Consider the following 21,461-nt stretch of genomic DNA (forward strand, 5'->3'; position numbering starts at 1 on the left):
ATAGTGTTGTACATTCTGATATATTACCTCCAAGGAGGGTGTTGTTGACCATGCTTGGAGAGCAACTTTCAGAGCAGCCAGCGTGTCTTCCCTCCGATTCAAGCTTGCCACTTTCATGTGTCGAATCAGCACTTTCATTACACAAGTCTCTAGGCAACCTGCTCCAGAGAATGAAGAAATAATGAGACCAAGAAAGACAAAACAAAAACAAACAAACAGAAACACCTTCATTGAAAATTCATCAGCAGTCACAGACCGTATAGTCTAGGGGCAAATAATGGGGGAGTTGTTCTAAGTTTCCTCCAGAAGCCTATGTATGTAATGGATTACATCTAGCATTGTCCTCAGTTTTTTTAAAAAAAAAACACAAGGAGTTCTGAGCTACAGTCCTTTCTCATCATTTCAGCAAGAGTTTTCACTGTCAGGCTAGGAGGACTATGGTCAGACAGCAAAGAGCCAGAGGCCAAACACATCCATTACAATTACACTTTTACTGACAATGACTAGCAGCCTCAGCCTCCAGGACACAGCTCTTTGATAAACTAGTTTGTTATTATAGCTAATGAACTGTTATATACTAGAAAAGCTGTAATAGATCAGAAAGCCAGTCACACAATATACAGTAGCAAGATCTCAAGGTTCTTGTGATTTCCATCCTTGAAGTGTATATTACTGAGCAATGTAATGGGAGTCTAATCATATGTACAATTCCTTGCACATATGGCCCATTGCTTGCACTTAGGTTTACTCCCAGTCGTGCACAAGTTGCCTGTCTTAAACCTCAAACCAGAGGCCGCCTGGAAATATATGCCTCAACATATATCTTTGTTTCTCCATAAGGTTTGATACTAGCCTTAGAATTAAGACCCAGAAATTTAACAAGTTTACAATGCTAAAACTGGTTATTAGTCCCTTTCTTGGAAACAGAAACCAATTTTAGCCTTGATTTTAAAAATGTGCGCTCTTATACTAAATACCAGGCTGCACAAGGTTTGTGGTTGTCTGCATCTGATAAAATTAATAAGAATCATATATACATTGCACTCTCTGCCACAAAAAGTCATGACAGCTAAATCCCCACCCTTTCCATGAGACTAATTCAGAACATTGGCCTGAGGCACATTCCTATGCGAGTATTCTCCACACAACCCTTTCAAATATCTGAGCACTTAGATTTGTGTTTCCTTTCAGCACCGCCAACCTTATTTTTCTCTCAGAAATTCTTCCTTGACTAGCCATCAGATTTTTCTTCTCGTTCATCCTACATTTCGCAAAGAAGGTTTTAAGATTTCTAAAAGTTTCAATCTGCAAGGAGGACATGTCTGCTATAGTGACACCTGTAACTGTCATATGGAGTGGGGTATTGCTTTTTTATTAATATTTTTATCCTTTGCCTGAAACAGCTGTGTGGCTTCCTGTTTCACCTACCTTTTCCCCACTCCACAGCTACATAGAGCTTTTGCTATGTACCTAATCAATTACTTCTGTGCACGTGCTCATTTTGTTGACTTTGAAAAAACTTTTGTCCATATTTTGTCTATTTTCCCCTCAATTAGACCACTGTGCTCTGGGAAGTGGCATTAAACCATCTGAGAAAGACAGGAGGTATTGCTTTCTTTTCATTCAACGATGCCTGCTAGGCAGCAATCGCTTTTGGATAAAAAAAAATCTCAGTCCAGAGGCTACTTCTCCAATGAAAGAGATCCAATAAAAATTATGCCTGGCCTGCCTCTCAGCTTGAATCCCTGTTTTCCCATTTCTTACCATCTGAGTGAGCACACAATCAATAAAGAATTCTTCCTCAGACCAAAGGCAAGAAACCCCACTACCTTCCAGAGGCCTGACTTAAATTTGCCTCAGTGTTCATGTACATCACCACTCCACCACCTTCCACAGCTAACTGTATTTTCAATGCTTAAGTAATTCACCTGGTTTAATGCATGATACAAAGAAAACAATTGCAATGAGCACTTTAGAATAAAATAGAGCTGGAAGGGACTTTGGAGGCCTTCTAGTCCAGCCCCCTGCTCAAGTAGGAGAACCTATACCACTTCAGACAAGTGACTGTCTAGTCTCTTTTTAAAAACCTCCAGTGATAGAGTGCCCACAATGTCCGAAGGCAAGCTGTTCCACTGGCTAATTGTCCTCATTGTCAGGAAGTTTTTCCTTAATTGCGGATTGCTTCTCTCTTTGGTCAGTTTCGAACCATTGTTTCTTGTCTTGCCCGCCAGTGCTTTGGAGAATAGTTTGATGCTGTCTTCTTTATGGCAGCTCCTCAAATACTGGAATACTGCTATCATGTTTCTTCTTTAGCCAACCCAGGTCCTGCAGCCGTTCTTCATATGTTTCAATCTCCAGGCCTTTGATCATTTTAGTTGCTCTTCTCTGAACTTTTTCCAAGGTCTCAACATCTTTTTTGTGGTATGGTGACCAAAATTGGTTACAGTATTCCAGGTGTGGGGTTTTATAAAGCGGTACTAATACTTTGCGTGATCTTGATTCTATGCCTATGTTTATATAACCCAGGATTGTATTAGCTTTTTTGGCCGCTGCCGCACACTGTTGGCTCATATTCAAGTGATCGTCTTTTTGAGCCAGGTCTCGCCTAACCTGTACTTATACCTTTGATTTTTCCTGCCTAAATGTAAAACTTTGCTTTTCTCCACATTAAAATTCATTTTGTTGGATAGGGCCCATTGTTCAAGTTTGTCAAAATCTTTTTGGATCCTGAGCTTGTCTTCTGGGGTGTTGGCTATTCCTGCCAGTTTAGTGTCATTTGCAAATCTGATGAGTTTCCCTTCTATTCCCTCGCGCTGTTTATAATGATGTCCTGTTGTAAAGAAACACTATGGCAAAGGCCCAGGATTACAAGGACCAGCGGGGAAATCAAATCGTCCAGTTGAACAATCTAAAATCAGCAGGCCCCACCAATCTAATGCCTTTCCACTGGAGGTTTCTTTGTCTGTGATTTGAGAAGAAAAGTCACTCACCAAGCAAAGCCAGAGATCGAGCTGCCTCATACTGCAAAGGGGTATCGTCACATTCTTGAACCTGAGGGCATAAGCACTGATAAAAAACTAAAAAAAGAAATCCTGCTTAAATACCACAGAAACAAAGAACTGGAAGGATTCAAACTCACTCATTGCAGCCCAAACAAGAATACTGTGTAGTATAAGAACAGAACAGATGCACAAGAGGCAAATAATAATAATAATAATAATAATAATAATAATAATAATAATAATAATAATAATAATAATAATAATGATAATAATAATAATGATAATAATAATAATAATAATAATAATAATAATAATAATAATAATAATAATAATAATAATAATAATAATAATTTAATTTCTATACCGCCCTTCTCCCGAGGGACTCAGGGCGGTGTCAGGGCGGTAACTATCAGTACCTCAAGACATTTTGTATTTTCAATATAAAACCAGCCTTTTCTGAGCTTATGGCTCTTGCATTTGTAATCTAAGAGCAAAACACCTCCAAAGGTAGTCCTTGTTTAACAACCATAGTTGGAACCAGTAATTCAATTGTTAAGTAAAGTAGCTGCTAAGTAAAACTGTAGTTGTGTTTATGATCATACTTCAGTTTTCCTTTGCTTTACAGACCTACAGAAGTGGTAAGTGCAAGGACTAGTTGCAAAGTTACTTTTCCATCACCATCATAACTGCAAACAGGTGATATACGAAGCAGTTGATAAACGAGGACTACCTGTACCAAACATGCAATTGGTGAGATTTTTATAACCCTGTAATTCCTTAATCCAGAGTAGAGTCAGGGAGACTGGATGGAGCTGAGTGTTTACTGGGCGGATGCCCTTCCTGATGCCACAGGGAGTTTGCAGCAGATAGTTTTTTATTCACACCCAAGGAGTGAAACACCTGCCCCTACCCAGATTGAACTTTCAACCTTCCGAATGGCAGGCAAGTGTCTTCACTACTAGGTCACACACCACTTGGTATGTGGCCTAGTGGTGTGATGCTTAATATATGACTAAAAATTTCCAATAATGCCTCTGGGCTCCCTATTGAGACCCAGAAGCATTAAGGAAAATTAAGCTGGGTTCTGCAATTCCTTTGTCTTGTTCTTTACTTCCTAGGTCTACACATTGTATGTGTGGAGAGGAATGGGGTTTTTTTAAAAAAGAGAAAATTAAAATACGAAGGCAAGAAAGGCTGAAGGGAGCAGGGTTTGCTCTATCACCCTAAGCGTCATACTGAGGTTTTGCAGGCAGATACCACATCTGATGATTTGGGGCAGGATGTGGGTCACAGGATGTGGAACTGAGCCAAATCCATAATCTAGTTTTATTTTTAATGTTGTTTTTGGTTACTTTATCTTGAGGGTAATGAGCGCTTTGATGTTTTTTAAAACTGTGTTAACAATATGTATGTATGCATGTCTGCACGTGTGTAAGTATATATTGATGTATGCATGTATGTACGAATATATGCCCCACCATAAAATGGTAGGAAACCAAATTCTAGTAGTACAGCCACAATAAATTTCAAAACCTCATTCGCTAAAACTTCAGAAACCCACAGAAATATTTCTTCTCATCTGGAATCTTATTTGAAGAGATGCCAATGTTCCATTCTTGTATCGTTCTCAAACTTCGCCCCAGAGTGCAACTCTGAGATTGTCCTGTCATCCCTTTTACAAAGAAACAGATTTTTTTCCCCTTAATAAATACTGTAGTTCTCCTTATTTTGTGCCTTCCAATCAAATCAGTTATTCCTTGGTGGAATAGGTCAGGTTTAAGTCAGGTGTATATCCAACCCCTAAGTTTTCAAATGGTACAATAGCGCGCGCACACACACACACAGAGAAAGAAAAGAATAAGTTGACCCTTTGTTCAGAGGCCTGTTTATGTTAATGCAAAAGGCCTCACTCACGTGATCCTTTTTATCCAATGTAAAAGTAATTAAAATTAGCTCTGGTTTTTATCTTTCAAGTAAAGGTCAATAGAAAAGTGAATTCAGCCTACAGAGATTTTTGATTTACCAGCAAGCCTCTGGCCATTTGCTGGAATTGGGAACCATCAAACCCCTGGAAAAGGCTGGCCTTCAATTATCCTTCCAGTTCTGTAAAATTGACAACCAAGGTCAGAAGAAGAAATGAGAGCTTACTAGAGGACATCCATGCAATGATCTTTCTCTGTTTTAATTTCTGCAGTGAACTCTGAATAGGTTCTGAAATCCAGAACCTTATTCAAGCAGTTAATAACGAGAAGCTAGTTCAGCAAAGCCAAGGTTTTATTTGAAATTATGTATGATTATTGCCTTTATTTCTCCTTTCTACTGTATATTTAAAGATGGGTCTCATTGGTTTCCTAGATGAGTTTTCCATTAAAATCTTCCCCAAATGCATAACGCACAGTTTAAAGGGCAGCACAAACCTATCTGTTTCCAACCACCCTAATGTCAAAAAGATGAAATATTTGTTGTGTTGCCACAATATCAGTTCCAAGGTTTTGTACTCGCCTCTTCCTTGAAGGCACCTTCAGATACACAGTTTGTTAAATTTCATATTGCTAATTTTGGCTAGGAAAATCTAAGGCACTTTCTTTCTGAGTTTTGGAGGATTAAGTCAAAGGAAGAAGTCCTTGGGAGGAACACTAAGAATTCCCCAAGCGGATAGACGAGGCCATGTTGCTGGGTGACATCCTGTTGTAATGATCTATTCCTGAAGTAGAGTGGGTCTGCAAGTGAAGTATTAAATTACCACCCATTCAGGATAGAGTCTAAAAGGAAAAATCTGTATCTTGATACAGCCCATATTAATGAGAAATGTTAGAATTGACCCTGTAATGGTCATAGTGTTACATACATGCCAATTTACTGTGAAGGCCTTGCCATTATCAGTGTTTATGTCTGCCACTGTCCCTCCCTTCCTTCATCCTTCTCCACGGCAACCTGGGTCAAAAGCAAGGCAAGGTAGTCTCTCTGTCCTGCTCCACTAATGGACACACTAACGCTTCCTTCGGCTTCCTTGATGCCTAGCAGACTTCCATCTTTTTCAACCCATTTTAAAGCAGGGTTTCCAACCTTGGCAAATTTAACATACTGGCCGGGGAATTCTGGGAGTTGAAGTTCACAAGTCTTAAAGTTGCCATGGTTGGAAAGCCCTGTTTTAAAGTTTTTTCTCATTTCAAAAAGATAAGAAATGGGAGCTTTGCATGCCTCAATCATTGTCCTTTATTTCCTGCCCTGCTTCGAGGACCACTTATTTTAATGGAAGCATTTTTAGAAAATAAAAATATAACTCAGTACTCTACTTTGCTTGGATCTGACTATTCATGACAAATACAAAGTTAAGGTAAAGTGGTTGGGATCAAACTGACAGCTGGATTTGGCAATGGGGGAGCACAATGGGGCATCCAGTTTTCCTTTTTGAAAATGGGTATTTCGTGGCTGGCAATGCACATCATTCTGGGAATGGGTAAACCTCTCTCCTCCCACCATGATATGAGAGCATAGCAACATGGCCTCAGAACTTGAAAAGTGCTGCTCATTACAAATACTAGAGAATCGTGGATCAACCACACTGGACTACAGTTCCCATCTTCCTAGCCATCAATCATACAAGTAAACAGTCCAAAGAAAGGAGGGGAATTGAAGCTTAGGAAACTCTGAAATTTCTAAAACTTCAAGAGGAGTCCACATACTTACAATATTATAAAGTGCAGCTATAACAGATTCTTCAGCAATCCCAAGGTGTCCAAGAGCCTAGGAAGATCAGCCATGAAAGTTAGAAGAAGTTCCATACTGCAGCCTTGAGACATGGACATACAGTGAGCCAATCAAAGGGCTCTTCCAATTGACTAAAGTGGAAAAAAAAGCAATCAAAAATGCCTTTTTCTCAAATCAGCTGCTGTGCCTGGAGTAATAAAACTACCTGCCCCCTCATTCTACACAAAAGTGTAAGATAGCACCCCCGAATATATTACAATGCCTGTAGAGTGCATTTCTCTGTTCATTTGAAAAGAAATCTGGGTGATGGCTACAGGAAGAATTCAGCTGGCACAGGTCTATCGTTCCTCCAGAAAACATTATAACCCAGTGAAACTGGAAGGATAGCATGTCGTCAATGTTTTCTATCAAGAATTTTCCACAGTAGTTCTAGCTTGTTCCTTCAATAACAAAAGCAGAGGACCAAAAGTAGAGGATATAGCAAACCAAGCAGTTTTTAATTGCTGCCATATGCTTGCCACTCTTCCTGGGTACATAGCAGTCCAGACAGAGAACGGGTAATGTTGAAAAAGAGCTGGATTCTCTTCCCCCTTTACCTCAGCAGCTTGGCTATTGGGTTGTGGTGGTTTTCCATCTATTGCCTTGAAACAAAATCCCCTCCACTAAAATCTTTTAAATGAAAGTTATCTGGGGGTTACAGAGACAAAAGCCAATGATTTCCCTGAATTCAGGTGCCAGGAAGTGAGGAAAATGTCCAGCTAGTGAGGGAAATAGACTTTCGAAGATTCAGTGCTGAACCAAACAATGCCAGCTGTTGAACTCAGAAAGACGTGGGACCACAGAAATAGTCCCAAAGATGCTTCCAGGCTGCCACACAGTCCTCAAATAAAGGAGTCCATGACAGCTGCATCCAGGTCCTACAGAATTTCAGCTCAAGCTAAGAGAAGGAAACTTCAAGGAGGTTTGTGGGTTTTTTTGGCGGGGGGCGGGAATTTAAACATGCCAGATGTTATGTATGCGGGCACCTGCATAGCAACAGCCCCCAGGGGGCGTAGGCCTGAACGGTTTTGGTGGGAAACTCAGTTTCGGCGGGAAACCTAGGGCCAACCCCATTGGCTGGCCACCTACCTGGCTAGGTATTTACGGAGGCCAGGTAACCCTCATTCTCCAGTATGCTACCCCCCCCCCATAAAGAGCTGAACTCGTACTCCGGCTGGCGTCTCTTCCTTGCGTCGGACCCACTACATTACACCAGAAGCTTAAAGACTAATGTCCAAAAAGTCCATGATAGGACATAGACTTAACTGACCTTGATTAGTCTGTATTCTTCTGTCTCTTCTGATAACAGACCTTCAGCACTCAATTTTATCCCTAATATGAACTGAGCAGTACGCATCAAAGCAAGTTGCTACTGAGCAAAAAAAAAGAGCCTCCAGGGGAACATAATGTGAGGTCAGCCTTTTCTTTTCTTTTTTTTTTTTTTGCTCTAATGCACTCACTTACATAACTTACAAATATCACAAATTAAAAGAAGTAAGCATAAAAATAATGAGTGATTAATCAAGATTTGGGTGGGTGGAAATCTATAGCAGCTACTGCAAAACAAACATAGGCTGCAAATTATTATAATTTGATGGCACGGGTCATGTTGAATGATATAGCAAATAGCATTAGAAAGAAATGACAAGTCTGAAAGCCATCAAACCATTTAAGTAAATTAGCATATAAAATAAATATTTAACAGAACTTAATGTTTGTTTGGAATAATACAATTGTGCTGACGTCCAGTTTCAATACTTCATCTCTGAATTAGTTGGAGAATGTCAGAAAAAATTATAAATTGTAAGTTAAACTGTTCCCTTTCAGCAGTGTTTCTATGATAAAATTAGCTGTTTGGAATTTGTAAAGGAAAAAAATCTGTCATGTTCTTGCTGGATTTGGAAAGCAATCTTTAAGTGTAGGAGAAGCGCAGACAGAGCTGTGGGGTGGAGTTAAGTGCATTGTCAATTTAGAGCAGGGGTCTTCACACTTGGCAACTTTAAGACTTGTGGACTTCAACTCCCAGAATTCCTCAGTCAACCAGCTGGCTGGCTGAAGAATTCTGGGAGTTGAAGTCCACAAGTCTTAAAGTTGCCAAGTTTGAAGACGCCTGATTTAGAGTCATCATTTGCACACGCGCTCCAATTCCAGCCCCTCCTGAATTCCATTGACCCTTATCTGGCATCAATTTGGTGTCAAACTTTAGTTGGCCAGATTCTCTTGTGTAGGCTTGAATAAATCTTCAATGTTGCAGACTTGCAAATAGTCCTGATTCTTTGCACCTGATATTAAAGCCCTTGACCTGAAAACCTCTTTATCCCTGTTTTATTTCATTCTGATCCAAATCATTCTGCCCTGGCTACACAATTTGCCCATTTCTCTGTTTTTCAGGCTTGGACTCTCTTTCTTTTCTTTTCCAATGGCCCTCTCGCCTACGAGCAGGAGAAGCCCATTCTGAAGTCACTTCTGAATGCCGTTTTGCTGTTGAAGAAACAGTCACACTGAACACTTCCACAAGGTTTCTCCTGCCAGCAGATAATAACTACAGAGAACTCTGCCTGTCATTCATTTAGTGTGATGTACAAATCAGACATTCTATTTAAAGTCTGAAGCTAAGAACTAACTAGGAAGAACATTGCCATTGCAGCAAACACTGACTCTTTTCTCCATCTTCCAGAATCTGGGACTGGACTCCTATCTTTCACCACAGGGCTCTGCAAAGGTCAGATTTGTCCTTTTCCTATTGGGAGAGGGGAAATTCTTCAGGGTATGTTTCTAATTTTGACTATTCTTTGACCTTTAAAGATGGCTCCCTCCCATATATGCATTCTGGCTGCATGGAGGAAACAGTAGAATCACGTCTTTAGACTTTCTACTTTCAGGCCTTGTGGCTTATCATATGAACCATCCCAAAAGGAGGCAACTATATATGCATAGATTTTTCTTGAGGTTGAGACAAAACCTGGCTGTGCCTATCTGTGGACACAAGAACAGGAGTAAATCCTTGCTTGAGGAGGCATAAAACCTGAAGGATGTAGCCAGTGGTGGGATTCAAATACATGAACAACCAGTTCTCTGTGTGGATGCCACTTCCGGAAGTCCATTCTGGGCCTGGGCAACAAAAAATTAGCTACCGGTTCAGCCGAAGTGTTGCGAATTGGCTGAATCCCACCACTGGATGTAGCTGATGGGATGTTCTCTATATGAAATATCTGAAGCAATCAGTAGGACTCAAAAAAAACCGGGGTGTTTATTTGGAAGAACCGAAATAACAATATGCAAACTCTCCTACCAATCTTTACCAATAACTCTCATTGCCCCAACTCTGAAATCAACTGGCTAACAGAATATGCTGTAAATCAGGAAGGCCACTCTAAGCAAACCTGTCTCTATGTAACAGGCAATGGTATAGGTGTAAACATACAACCAGTTACAAAAATCATATGAAGATCCTGTACAGGTAGTCCTCGACTTATGATCACTATTGAGGCCAAAATTTATGTTGCTAAATGAGACATGAATTAAGTGAGTTTTGCCCCATTTTATGACTTTTCTTGCCAGAGTTCTTAAGAGAATCACTGTAGTTGTCAAATTAGTAAGTTAGTTGTTAAGCGAATTGGGTTTCCTTGTCAAAAAGTCACAAAAGCAGTTCACATGAACCCAGGACGTGTCTTAAATATGGGTCGGTTGACAAGCATCTGAATGTTGATCACGTGACCATGGGGATGCTGTAAGTGTGAAAAACAGTCATAAGTCACTTTTTTCAGTGTATTGTAAATCTAAATGGCCACTTAATGAACTGTTATAAGTTGAGGACTACCTGTATTGCATAGAGCAACACCCACAAATGACAAGAGGTCTAAAAGCAACACCCCCTTTAATCCTCTCCCAAGTCAAATGTTTTTTTTAATGATTAGGAAAGCATCAACACCCCTCCGTCCTGTGCGCTCCCACAGAGAGGGCCTCCTCAGGGTGCCACCGGTCAGAGAATGCCGGCTGGTGACCCCCAGGGGGAGAGCATTCTCGGTGGGTGCGCCAATCCTCTGGAACCGCTTACCAGCCAAAATCCGGATGGCCCCCGACCTTCGCACCTTTCGGCGAGATTTAAAAACCTATCTATTCCAGCAAGCCGGCCTGGCCTGATAGATTTGGGGTTTTATTTGTAGATCTGGGGTTTTATTTGTTTTATTGTTGGTTTATTGTATACTTACTTTGCTCTGTACACCGCCCTGAGTCCTCCGGGAGAAGGGCGGTATATAAAACGAATAAATAAATAAATAAATAAATAAATAAATAAATAAATAAAACCTGGTTGAAATCCTGCAAGGTTATCAAATCTAACAGGATTGAGGTAAATCAAGCACAAAAATTGTCACATCTTACATAAAAAGTCATTAGATTTCAGCTTTCTCAGGCAAGATCCCATAAGGTATTTGGGCTGCTAGAAGATGGAGGGCCATTGTTCAAGATCACCAGATAGCCTCCATGTGAAGACCAAAAAAAAAAAAAGGCCAGTTCCTAACTTATATCAAGTTTAATGTTTCTTATTAATAGCTTTGGAACAAAGTCAGATTCCTCCAGTCAGAAAGAAAGAGGGAGGACAGCAGGGAAAGTCAGTCTGCCAGAATGTGGCTGTAAAACTCTATACCACAAGATGCCAACAAAGATAAAGAGCATTCTACATTCTTTTATTACCTTTTAGTGGCCTTTCTGGATTCTTGCATTGTTAGCTCCCAATAAATAGTTCCAAATAAATAACATCTATGTTAACCAATGTGTTGAAGCCAGTGGGAGTGCACGACTCTATGTGTGTCTTATATATCTGAGGGATTTTTGGATTTGAATCTTTTCTTCATGGAAAATTTCACTTCCAGTCAAGGGACTTCACTGCGGTATGACTTCTGATGTGGAATGTGCAGATCTTTTTCCAGACATCCAAAATCCCTCTTAATAACGATTATATCTAAAGCTTTCTTTTACCTGAGCTGCATAGAGTTGTTCAAGTTCCACAGGAGATGCCAAAGACTTTATGAGAACCTGCAATCAATCAATCAATCAATCAACCAATCCATCCATCCATCCATCAATCAAAGAAATGCAAATGTTCAAAAAAGGAAAGGAAATGAGGGTAAAAATCTCCAATCTCTGTTATGTTATGAGAGAGGGGAAAAATATCTACATTGTTCTTTTTCCTAAGTTGAAAAGCTTCAAATTGTCCTTTGCAGAGGAACTCACAAGCTTTCCTTTACTATCTCTATTTGCACATGGCAACAATATGATAAATCTGCAAGTTACCAGATCTTGGCTGTAAACATCCAGATCATCATGATATGATAGCAAATGTTTGTTTACATTTTATAAGGCAACTACGTTAACAAATTCAAAATATACAGAAAAAGAAAAAATACAGAAAGCACAAAAAAATGTAATGCAATGAGAATAAAGAGCAGGTGTTGCACATATGCAGATTTGCCATATACTGTATACAGTATATGTTATGTTATCTAAAGTTTTCCAATGTTGCATAATTATTATTTTTGGCTGCTACAATTGAATAATAAGTTCTTTATTTTTAAGCTTATGATTTGGTCCTGTAAATAAGTGCAGTAAAACATAGCATTGAGGTACATTCAATTCTTAGATTAGTAATAATACTTAGATTATCTCTCCAAAGATTTCAGGCCACAAGGATATGACTTAAACACATGATTACCAGAAATGAAAAAAATCTTTTTTGATGACTTCTCCAACTTTTGGAAGAATAATTTTGATACATATATGACAATCCGACGGGAGTCAAACGCCAAAAATGTATAATCTTCCACTGTAGTTCTTGCATTGAAGCCAAAGCGATTATCCAGTTTCCACAACCTCTGCTAATTAATCTCCCGTAGGGGATTACGAAAACCAGTGTCGCAGGCTTCCTCTAAACCAGGGGTGTCAAACTCAATTTCATTGAGGGCTGCATCAGCATTGCGGTTGCCCTCAAAGGGCCGGGTGGGTGTGGCCAGGGTAGGCGTGGCCTACTGGGTGGGCATGGCTAGAGTGCGTATGTCCTACTGGGTGGGCGTGGCCAGCTCCACATCGTTCGCCTCAAGGGTGCCTATGGGGGCCTGGGCAGGAATGGGACAGATCTGAGGGTCTCTGGCAGAAGGAGGGTCTCTGGGCCAGGGCCAAGACAGTGGGGGCCATTCCCTCACTGTTTCCAGGATGGCTTCGCGGGCCACATGAAACCACTTCATGGGCCGGATCCGGCCCCCGGGCCTTGTGTTTGACATGTCTGCTCTAAACCATATGGTGGATGTCCTATTTCTGATCAAATAATAATGACCCATACATTTTTTGAAATTATTCTTTTTTTCTTTTTGCCATCTCACTGTCATTTCTAATTTTTGCTGCAAATATCTAGTAGCTTTAGAGTGGAGGGTTTTACTGCTCATCTTACCCAGGGCAATGCCTACCATGCAGTCATTGTTCTCATGGTCATTTAGACTGGAGCTCTTTGTTTGTTTTACTGTTTTGAGTCAGTCTGGACTCCTGTTGACTATATAACACCTCTGTGAAGCTTTATTGGCCACATTTTTAGAAGTGATTCACCATTACCTTATTTGGGGATGTTTTGCAAAGTTCCAGTCTACAACTGAGAGAGTATAGCTGGGCCAGTATCACGTAGCTGCTAAGAGAGGACTGGAACTGGGTATCCCCACTCCTAATCCAGCATTTTAAATGACTACAGAGCCTTGGTGGAGCAGTGGGCTAATGCCTCCTTAAGTAACACCAGCTGCCTGCAATTCGTGCAGGTTCGAGTCCCACCAGGCTCAAGGTTGACTCAGCCTTCCATCCTTCCGAGGTAGGTAAAATGAGGACCCAGATTGTTGGGGGCAATAAGCTGACTTTGTAATAATGCCGCTTGGGGGGGGCGAAAGCCCTAATAAGCAGGCATATACATAGAATGAAGGCTACTGCTAAGTTTGTAAAGCCGCCCTGAGTCTTCGGAGAAGGGCGGGATATAAATGGAATTAAAATAAATAAATAAAAAAATACAGTACACAAGTTTTATACCAAGACTTTTCCCATCCTGATGTTTGCCACTTGTGATGGGCTATATGGCCATATTAGCTGGGGATCATTTGTCTTATGGCTGAACAAATGTGGAATGTGTCAGCTTGGAAAATATGGCCCACAGCAAGGAAACCTAATATTCTTGAAAAATGCTTTACTATAAGATTTCTTTTTTCTAACCTTGATCCTTTCTGGTTTCAATGTTTCATTCCAAATGTAAATCTCTCTTTTTTTAAGGACCGCTGACTTGATAAACTTGGAGAGTAAAAATTGAGACCTGAATGAAAAAAGAAAACATCATTAAACATTTTTTTACAAATTAGTTTCTGTGCCTTGTAAAGGTGTTTTTAAGGGGATAATACATCCTAGCAAATGAAAATTTAGAATATATCATTAAGGCATATGTCGCTTGACTCCGTATTTTCTTTTCTTTTAGGGAGGATTATTGCACAATACAAAGATCACTGCGCAAGCATCAGGCGTCAGAGCACAGTTTAGAATTGTATTTTAAAAGTTAAATGAATTAAATATAATTGTCATTTTTATATAAGGTCTATAATTGTGTTAGACTTCCAAACCTTATGAAAGCCAGTTTTCCTTCTTGAAATATTTTGAGATTTCAGGTAAGAATGTCAATGCCTTATGACAGAAACTTTCTAGAGGATATTGGCTATCTAGTCTTCCTTAATGACCGGTTGCTTAATGATCAGTTGAAGTTATGATAGACTTCAAAGCCTATCTTTAAAGTCATGACTACTACGCACACACACATGCATACACACACACACACACACACAGAGTCATGTGAGAGCATTTTGGGTGCTTGACGACTGGCTTGCATTTCCAACAGGTTACAGTGACAGGTCATGTGACCACATTTTGCTATGTACTTGGCCATTCTCTGGCAGAAAATGCCCATTGGATATGCTGACTATGCTTTAACAACCATGTGGCTCACTTAACAACTGCAGTGGCTCATTTAATGACCACAGCAAAAACAATCGTAAAAGCAAGTCAGATCCCATGTTGACCTACTTAATGATCACAACATATTACAACCAAAATTCAAGGTTCAATTCTGGTCATAAGTTGAGGACTTCAGTATCCTTTTTAAAATCATTTTGGAATGTTTTCCAGAGACCATCTGCAGTACTTGCATAGGCCACCAGAGATCTCTATAGATCAGAGGTCCCCAACCTTCTGAGCACCAGGGACCGTTGTCACGGAGAAAGATTTTCCCACTGACCAGAGGGGATGTGGTTTTGAATACTGCCTGCATCCCAAGGATGAAGCTTTGCTTGTTTGTGCGGCCCATTTGCTGGCATGCTGCGGACTGGTGCCGGTCCATGGACTGGGGGTTAGGGACCCCTCTATAGATCACAAACTGGGAATCAGTGATTTAGAAGATGGAGTGGCAATTCTTGGGATTACAGCCATCAGGAATGGCCAAGAACTACTGACACTGTCTCAAGACATTTGGGATAGGTTGGGGACGGTTGTCCCAGGTCTCAGCTATAGGGCCATGATAATATGGCAACAAAGAATTGGAGTTTTCAATATCTCTATACGGCCATCTGGTGGTTTGTCTGGATTTTCAGCTGAGATCTGGTCTATTCTGATATCAGAACAGGGAATGGAAGGCAATAATGCTGTTTCCTGAGTAGTTAATAGCTGGGAGATTTGTATTCTCCACTGAGAGTTAATCTATTTCATGGAGTTTATGTACACAGTTCTAGTTAGGCACCAAGTTACTTCAAATCCAACCCTCAGCTATTACAATATGGGCACAACAGTCATCAGCGTGCCTGTGTCTAGAGTCCTTCCCCCTTCCTTTTCTCCTTTCCAGTGCAGCTAATGGGAATAAGATTATTTTAATCAGGGCTAAGAATGGAGTAATATTCCACAGCAAACGTTGGTAAGACCATAATCTAAACATATGTAGAACCTGACATAAATGCACTTCTCTCCATGCCGTTTGTGTTTTCCCCATAATTCCAGCCACATGATTAAGCCACATCTTAAACCACTTGGTTGTATTTCCACCACACAGACAGATCTGCGTCATTCCACAGCATTAAATAATTGCACTCTGCCTGGAGAGAAAGTTTCCCCGTTGTCAACTGAAGGGGCATTGAATAACTTAATCCTCACTGTAGTGTCCTTACAATATCCTGACCTCTCATCTCCTGAAAAACAATGAAAGTGGTAAGGAAAGTGCTCCATCAGCAGCAAATGATACGATCTGCATGTGAGCAGCCCATTGTTATTCAAGACCGAGAAGTCCACTGGATACAAGCATGGATGAACTCAGCAAGGCGGATCTCGCACAGACAGACCAACCTGCATACTTGAAAAGATAGGTTGTTAACTCCTGGAATAGGACAATAACCCAAGTTCTCTGGTTTAGAAAAAATAATGGTCTCTGTAATACATCCATTAACTGGATTCTAGGGGGGGGGAAATGTTACTTCCAAATCAAAATTTGGAACTAAACTATATATTTTTGTACGTTTCCAAGTAAAAGTAAAAATGTGCCCCTTAGCTGAGCAATATAGTAGAAGGAGGATCTACTATAGTATTAACTGAAGCTGCTTTCCCCGAACTGGGCACCTTTCAAAGGTAATGGGGACTCCGATGCACCCACTACAGGTAGTCTTCGGCTTATGACCACAACTGAACCCCAAATTTATGTTGCTAAGAGAAACATTTGTTAAGTGAAGTTTGCCCTGTTTTACAAGCTTTCTTGTCAGGGTTGTTCAGTGAATCACTGCAATTGTTAAGTTAGTAACATGGTTGCTAAATGAATCTGGCTTCCCCATTGACTTTGCTTGTCAGAAGTTTGCAAAAGGGGATTCACACGACCCCAGGACACTGCAACCGTCATAAATGTGAGTCAGTTGCCAAGCGTCTGAATTTTGGTCTCATGACCCTGGGGACACAGCAATGGTTGTTAAGTGTAAAAAGGGTCATAAGTCACTTTTTTTCAATGCCGTTGTACCTTTGAACAGTCACTAAATGAACTGTTGTAAGCCAAGGACTACCTATATGTCCAACCTGCAAGTTTAAAAGATAACTTTAATTTTTGCTTCAGGGTAATTGTTTCCATTATTCAAAACAAAATATTTTCGGAAAGTTAGATATGCTTCAAAAGACCAAACCTTAATTGTTGAAAATTATTTTACTGTACCATCTATTTGTTTGGGCAAAGGATACCATGAGCCTAAGCAAGTGGTCAGCTTACCAAAGGGTATAATATAAGCCAAACACAATAAGCCCCCCTTTTTTTGCACTGCAGGTGGCAACTGTTAATTGATGCTATAAATATAACTGGACTTGCCTGCCTACTAGTAACAGAAACTCAGTATCCGATCCCTTACCTTTTCTTTACAGACTTAGATTTCGCCTGTTCCAATTTCTTGCGATATGGGCACTGCTTCTTCAAGCTGGCTGGGTCAGGTAGCTCTACAATTCTAGGTGGGATGAGACCAGGATCAAATGAGTAGATTTTGGTTCTATATTTGAAAGGACTACATGGGTAAGTTTCAGAAGGAATCTGGAGGGAGATTAAAAACAAAAATCGTCAAAATTGCCTTGGGCACAAAACATAGAGTTCATGTTGTCAGAAACATACTTGTTGTCCACTAAATGGTGTAGTCCTGGCAATCCTAGACCACCATGGTTGATTTCAGAAAGCTGAGCAGGGCTAGATCTGGGTGGTTCTTGAATATGAAATTAGCAGTAAAATCTAGGACTGTAAACTAGACTAAAAGGTTACTTAACCAACAAGCAAACAAACTAGAACACAACGGTGAAGTGCATCCATATTAACTGCCAAGAAAATGTCATGGACATATCTGTGAAGTCGTCAGGAGATGAACTCGCCTCAAAGGAAAAGTCACCTTTGTTTTAAAGACTGGTTATTTGTCTCAGAATCCTTATACCGAAATTCTCATCCAGTCTGAATAACTTAGTTTCTTTATTTTCATTTAGGTCAGTAAGTGCATGCCCCTCCCTATTGATGGAGTCCTGGAAATAATTTATTTGCTACTTGGGCTTGTTGCTTCATGAATTGCAACTGTAATTTCCTCAGAAGGGCAATGCCAAATGTGAATGGTGGGAGAATGCAGGATAAAGTTAATCAGAGCCTACACCAAGATGTTGCTCTTAGTCATGAATGGCAAAGCTCATCTAGATAAGTTGTTGGTAGATGGTAGATTGGAATTTATCACCAGATCCCTGGATGATCTGCAGTAGGTCTGGAAGGATTGCTAGCTCCCAATCATTTAACAAGAGCAATTTCTTCAATCTTATTTTATTACACAATTAATATAATTCTTGCTCTAAGCAACTTGCAAATGTCCATTTTAAAATGCACAGTAACAAAAATTAAAGCAATTAAAGCCAATTAATTTAAAACAATTAAAACAAGCTCCATTAAAATGCAACATGATTTTTTCTTCTTAAATTAGGCTGCTGTAAGAAAGAAAGCTTGGCAAAGAAAATGAAGGATACATTTTTGAAAGTCTTGAAAATAATTACTTTTGAGCCCCTGACTGTAGTTAGCAAAACCTGAACCTAGTAGCAAATTTAGCTGACTTTAAAAATTCCAAATCTATCTCACTTACACACACCCACACGGAATGTGGCAATTATTCCAAATTTCACACCCACAGACAAATCAGACCAGACTGAGGCTTCTACTATCTGCATCTATAAAATATTTTGTGAACTATTAATAGCAATAGCACTTAGATTTATATACTGCCCCACAGTGGTTTACAGCAGTCTCTGGGCAGTTTACAATGTCAGCATATTGCCCCCAAAATCTGAACTCTCATTTTACTAACCTTGAAAGGATGGAAGGCTGAGTCAACCTTGAACAAGTCAGGATCAAACTAATGGCTGTGGACAGAGTTAGCCTGCAATACTGCATTCGAAGCACTGCACCGCCAGGGCTCCAGTTAAGCAAGTGTTGTCTTCCCCCTCTTTCTCTCACACATAATATCCGGGCTACGTTGCCTTTTATACCTCTGCAATTCATCCCCCTCCCTCCTGGCGATCCACCACCTCACTTCATTCCATCACACCTATTAAACTATCATTCGTTGGGTTCATGCAAAACTCAGGAGTCCTGCAGAGTGAGCAGTGATCCACTCCTGAACTTTTCTCCTGGGATGCTTCCAGATGTAGGATTAGTGTACAATCATACAGCTTCTTTCACAGAATGTTTAATGTGCTCAGTGGTGGCATGCAAATATGTGAACAACCGGTTCTCTGTGTGGATGCCACTTCCAGAAGTCCATTCCTGGGCCTGGGCAACAAAAAAAATAGCTACTGGTTTTGCTGAAGTGGTGCGAACCGGCTGAATTCCACCACTGAATGTGCTCCTCTTTGTTTCCTTCCCAGGATCTACTTCTAATTTTACAATGAAAATCTAGTAAGGTAGGGAAGAAAGATTTGTACCACGAGGTCCTCCTATAGTACAAACCATCTTTGGTATAAGGTACAAAGTGTAAATACGTAAGTGGAAAGTGCATGCATATATTGTGGCATGTATCAGGAGACTTCACAACTAACAAGCAAAAGTCACATACCTGGTGGAAAGAGTCCTTTGGTGTTTTGATTTGAGCCTTTCTGGCCGCTGTAAAGAGTGAAGCACAGGAGATGGAGAAACCACCATATTTAGCAAAAAAAAATTGGTCTACTTATTCATTTGTTTACATATTGAATATAGAGAGAGCTCTTCTCTCATTTCATTCCCACAACAACAGCTCAGCAAGAGATAGGGATTAGCCTAAAAGCTACCCAGGGATATCTGTTGCAAGCAGGACTTAAACTGGGTCTCCCCAGTCACAATCTGAGACTGTGATCATTATGCTGCCTTGGTTTAGTTACTAAGTACAATGCCATTAATTTGAACTAACTTTTTTTTAACCAAATGCAATGCATCTGCGCGCTTTTCTTAAGCTCATTAGATTAAGAAAAGCTAAAGAAAGCACATGAAAAATAAGAGGCACAAACCACAAGGTATATAATAACAATGACAATAACAATAGAGTTGGAAGGGACCTTCGAGGCCTTCTAGTCCAACCCTCTGCTCAGGCAGGAAACCCTATACCATTTCAGACAAGTGGTTGTCCAATCTCTTCTTTAAAACCTCCAGCGTTGGAGCATTTACCACTTCTGGAGGCAGGCTGTTCCACTGATTAATTGTTCTAACTGTCAGGAAATGTCTCCTTAGTTCTAGGTTGGTTCTCTCCTTGATTAGTTTCCATCCGTTGCTTCATGTCCTGCCTTCAGGTGCTTTGGAGAATAGCTTGACTCCCTCCTCTTTGTGGCACCCCCTGAGATATTGGAACACTGCTATCATGTCACCCCTCGTCCTTCTCTGCGTTAAACTAGACATACACAATTCCAGCAGCCGTTCCCTATATGTTTTAGTCTCCAGTCCCCTAATCATCTTTGTTGCTCTTCTCTGTACTCTTTCTAGAGTCTCAACATCTTTTTTACATCGTGGGGACCAAAACTGTATACAATGTGCTGTTTTGCCTATACTGTCTTTAAGCAGTATAGGCAAAACAGGGCATTTGTTCCTCCAATCCTCTGATTTCTATTTTCTATTTTGTACTATTGTTTTATTTTTTTATTTCAACTTTTCTCTAAGAGCTAAAGGAGATATATGTCATCCACCCTCCCTGCTACCTAATTTCATCCCGATAAGAACTCCATACTGGTTAGGCTGAAAAATACTCCATTAATAAACATAACGGTTGAAAATCTAAATGGTAGGGCATCTCTAGTCCTAATTCAATATTTCAATCATTACTCTACAACGTGCTGGGTCCCCAAAGTGCTGAGCATGTGATTAAAAATCATTCTTGGCTGTAAATCTCTTTGAATTTATCTTTGAGCCAATAGGTACAGGAGTCAAGAGTGTTAAATCTAATTAGCAGCCACCAGAACCTAAAATCAGAGATAGGGAAGATACTTTAATAATCACACTCAGTTATGGTAGGAGCATATCCTGACAACATCCTATTTCTAGTATGCTGCCAAAACTTTCCCTTCACCCCAGCCAATGAGAGAGACATATAGAGGTTTATGTTTACCTGTACTGGGTTCTGAGTGGTGTTTTCCACTTTTAGCTGATAGCATCCAAGTGATATGCTTTGAACTTACCTGTTAGGGCCAAAGGCAATCTCAGGTAACTAGTAGTGACTGGGACTGGAGTGATGTTTATTGCCACATCAGATTCATGCGGGCATTATAATTCTTCCCTCTAGCTCCTGCTCAGCCTGGTTGGCTGCCACTCTGCTCCTGTTTCACTAAAGTGAGTCCTGCTGTAGAGATCTATCAGAATTGTTCAATAGCACTAAACTGGTCAGCTGACAGTGTTGTCGGTACCTTTAGGTGATGGCCATAATAGTTTAGCTCAAGGCTAAAATAAAATAATAGACGACGAAGAGAGAACCCTACTCCCCATCGCTGCTCAAAGAACAAAGGAACTGGAAGTTGGCATTTGTTTTTTATTATTAAAAAAAGAAAAGATATCTCACGTAACTCCACTGCCTTACATTCAGTACTGTAATGTATTTACACTGTCCCTTTTTTTTATTAGGCACAAAGCTGGCTGGTTGACTTTGGGCC

At 40.3% G+C, this 21,461-nt stretch overlaps 1 protein-coding gene across 1 annotated transcript in view; it reads right to left on the minus strand.

Annotated features, from left to right (window-relative positions):
• The window catches only part of HEATR9 (HEAT repeat containing 9), a gene marked incomplete at both ends in the record, with an annotated part of 43,073 nt that overhangs the window by 14,878 nt on the left and 6,734 nt on the right, over positions 1-21,461 (minus strand). Inside the window, 6 exons of the mRNA XM_083353401.1 lie at positions 28-158; positions 2,991-3,051; positions 6,693-6,749; positions 11,733-11,789; positions 13,995-14,091; positions 17,192-17,367. Of these exons, the coding sequence (XP_083209527.1) occupies positions 28-158; positions 2,991-3,051; positions 6,693-6,749; positions 11,733-11,789; positions 13,995-14,091; positions 17,192-17,367 (579 nt within the window). The remainder of the gene's footprint in view (positions 1-27; positions 159-2,990; positions 3,052-6,692; positions 6,750-11,732; positions 11,790-13,994; positions 14,092-17,191; positions 17,368-21,461) is intronic.

This window comes from Vipera ursinii (assembly GCF_947247035.1).
Source record: "Vipera ursinii genome assembly, chromosome: 2".
NCBI classification, from domain to species: Eukaryota; Metazoa; Chordata; class Lepidosauria; order Squamata; family Viperidae; genus Vipera; species Vipera ursinii.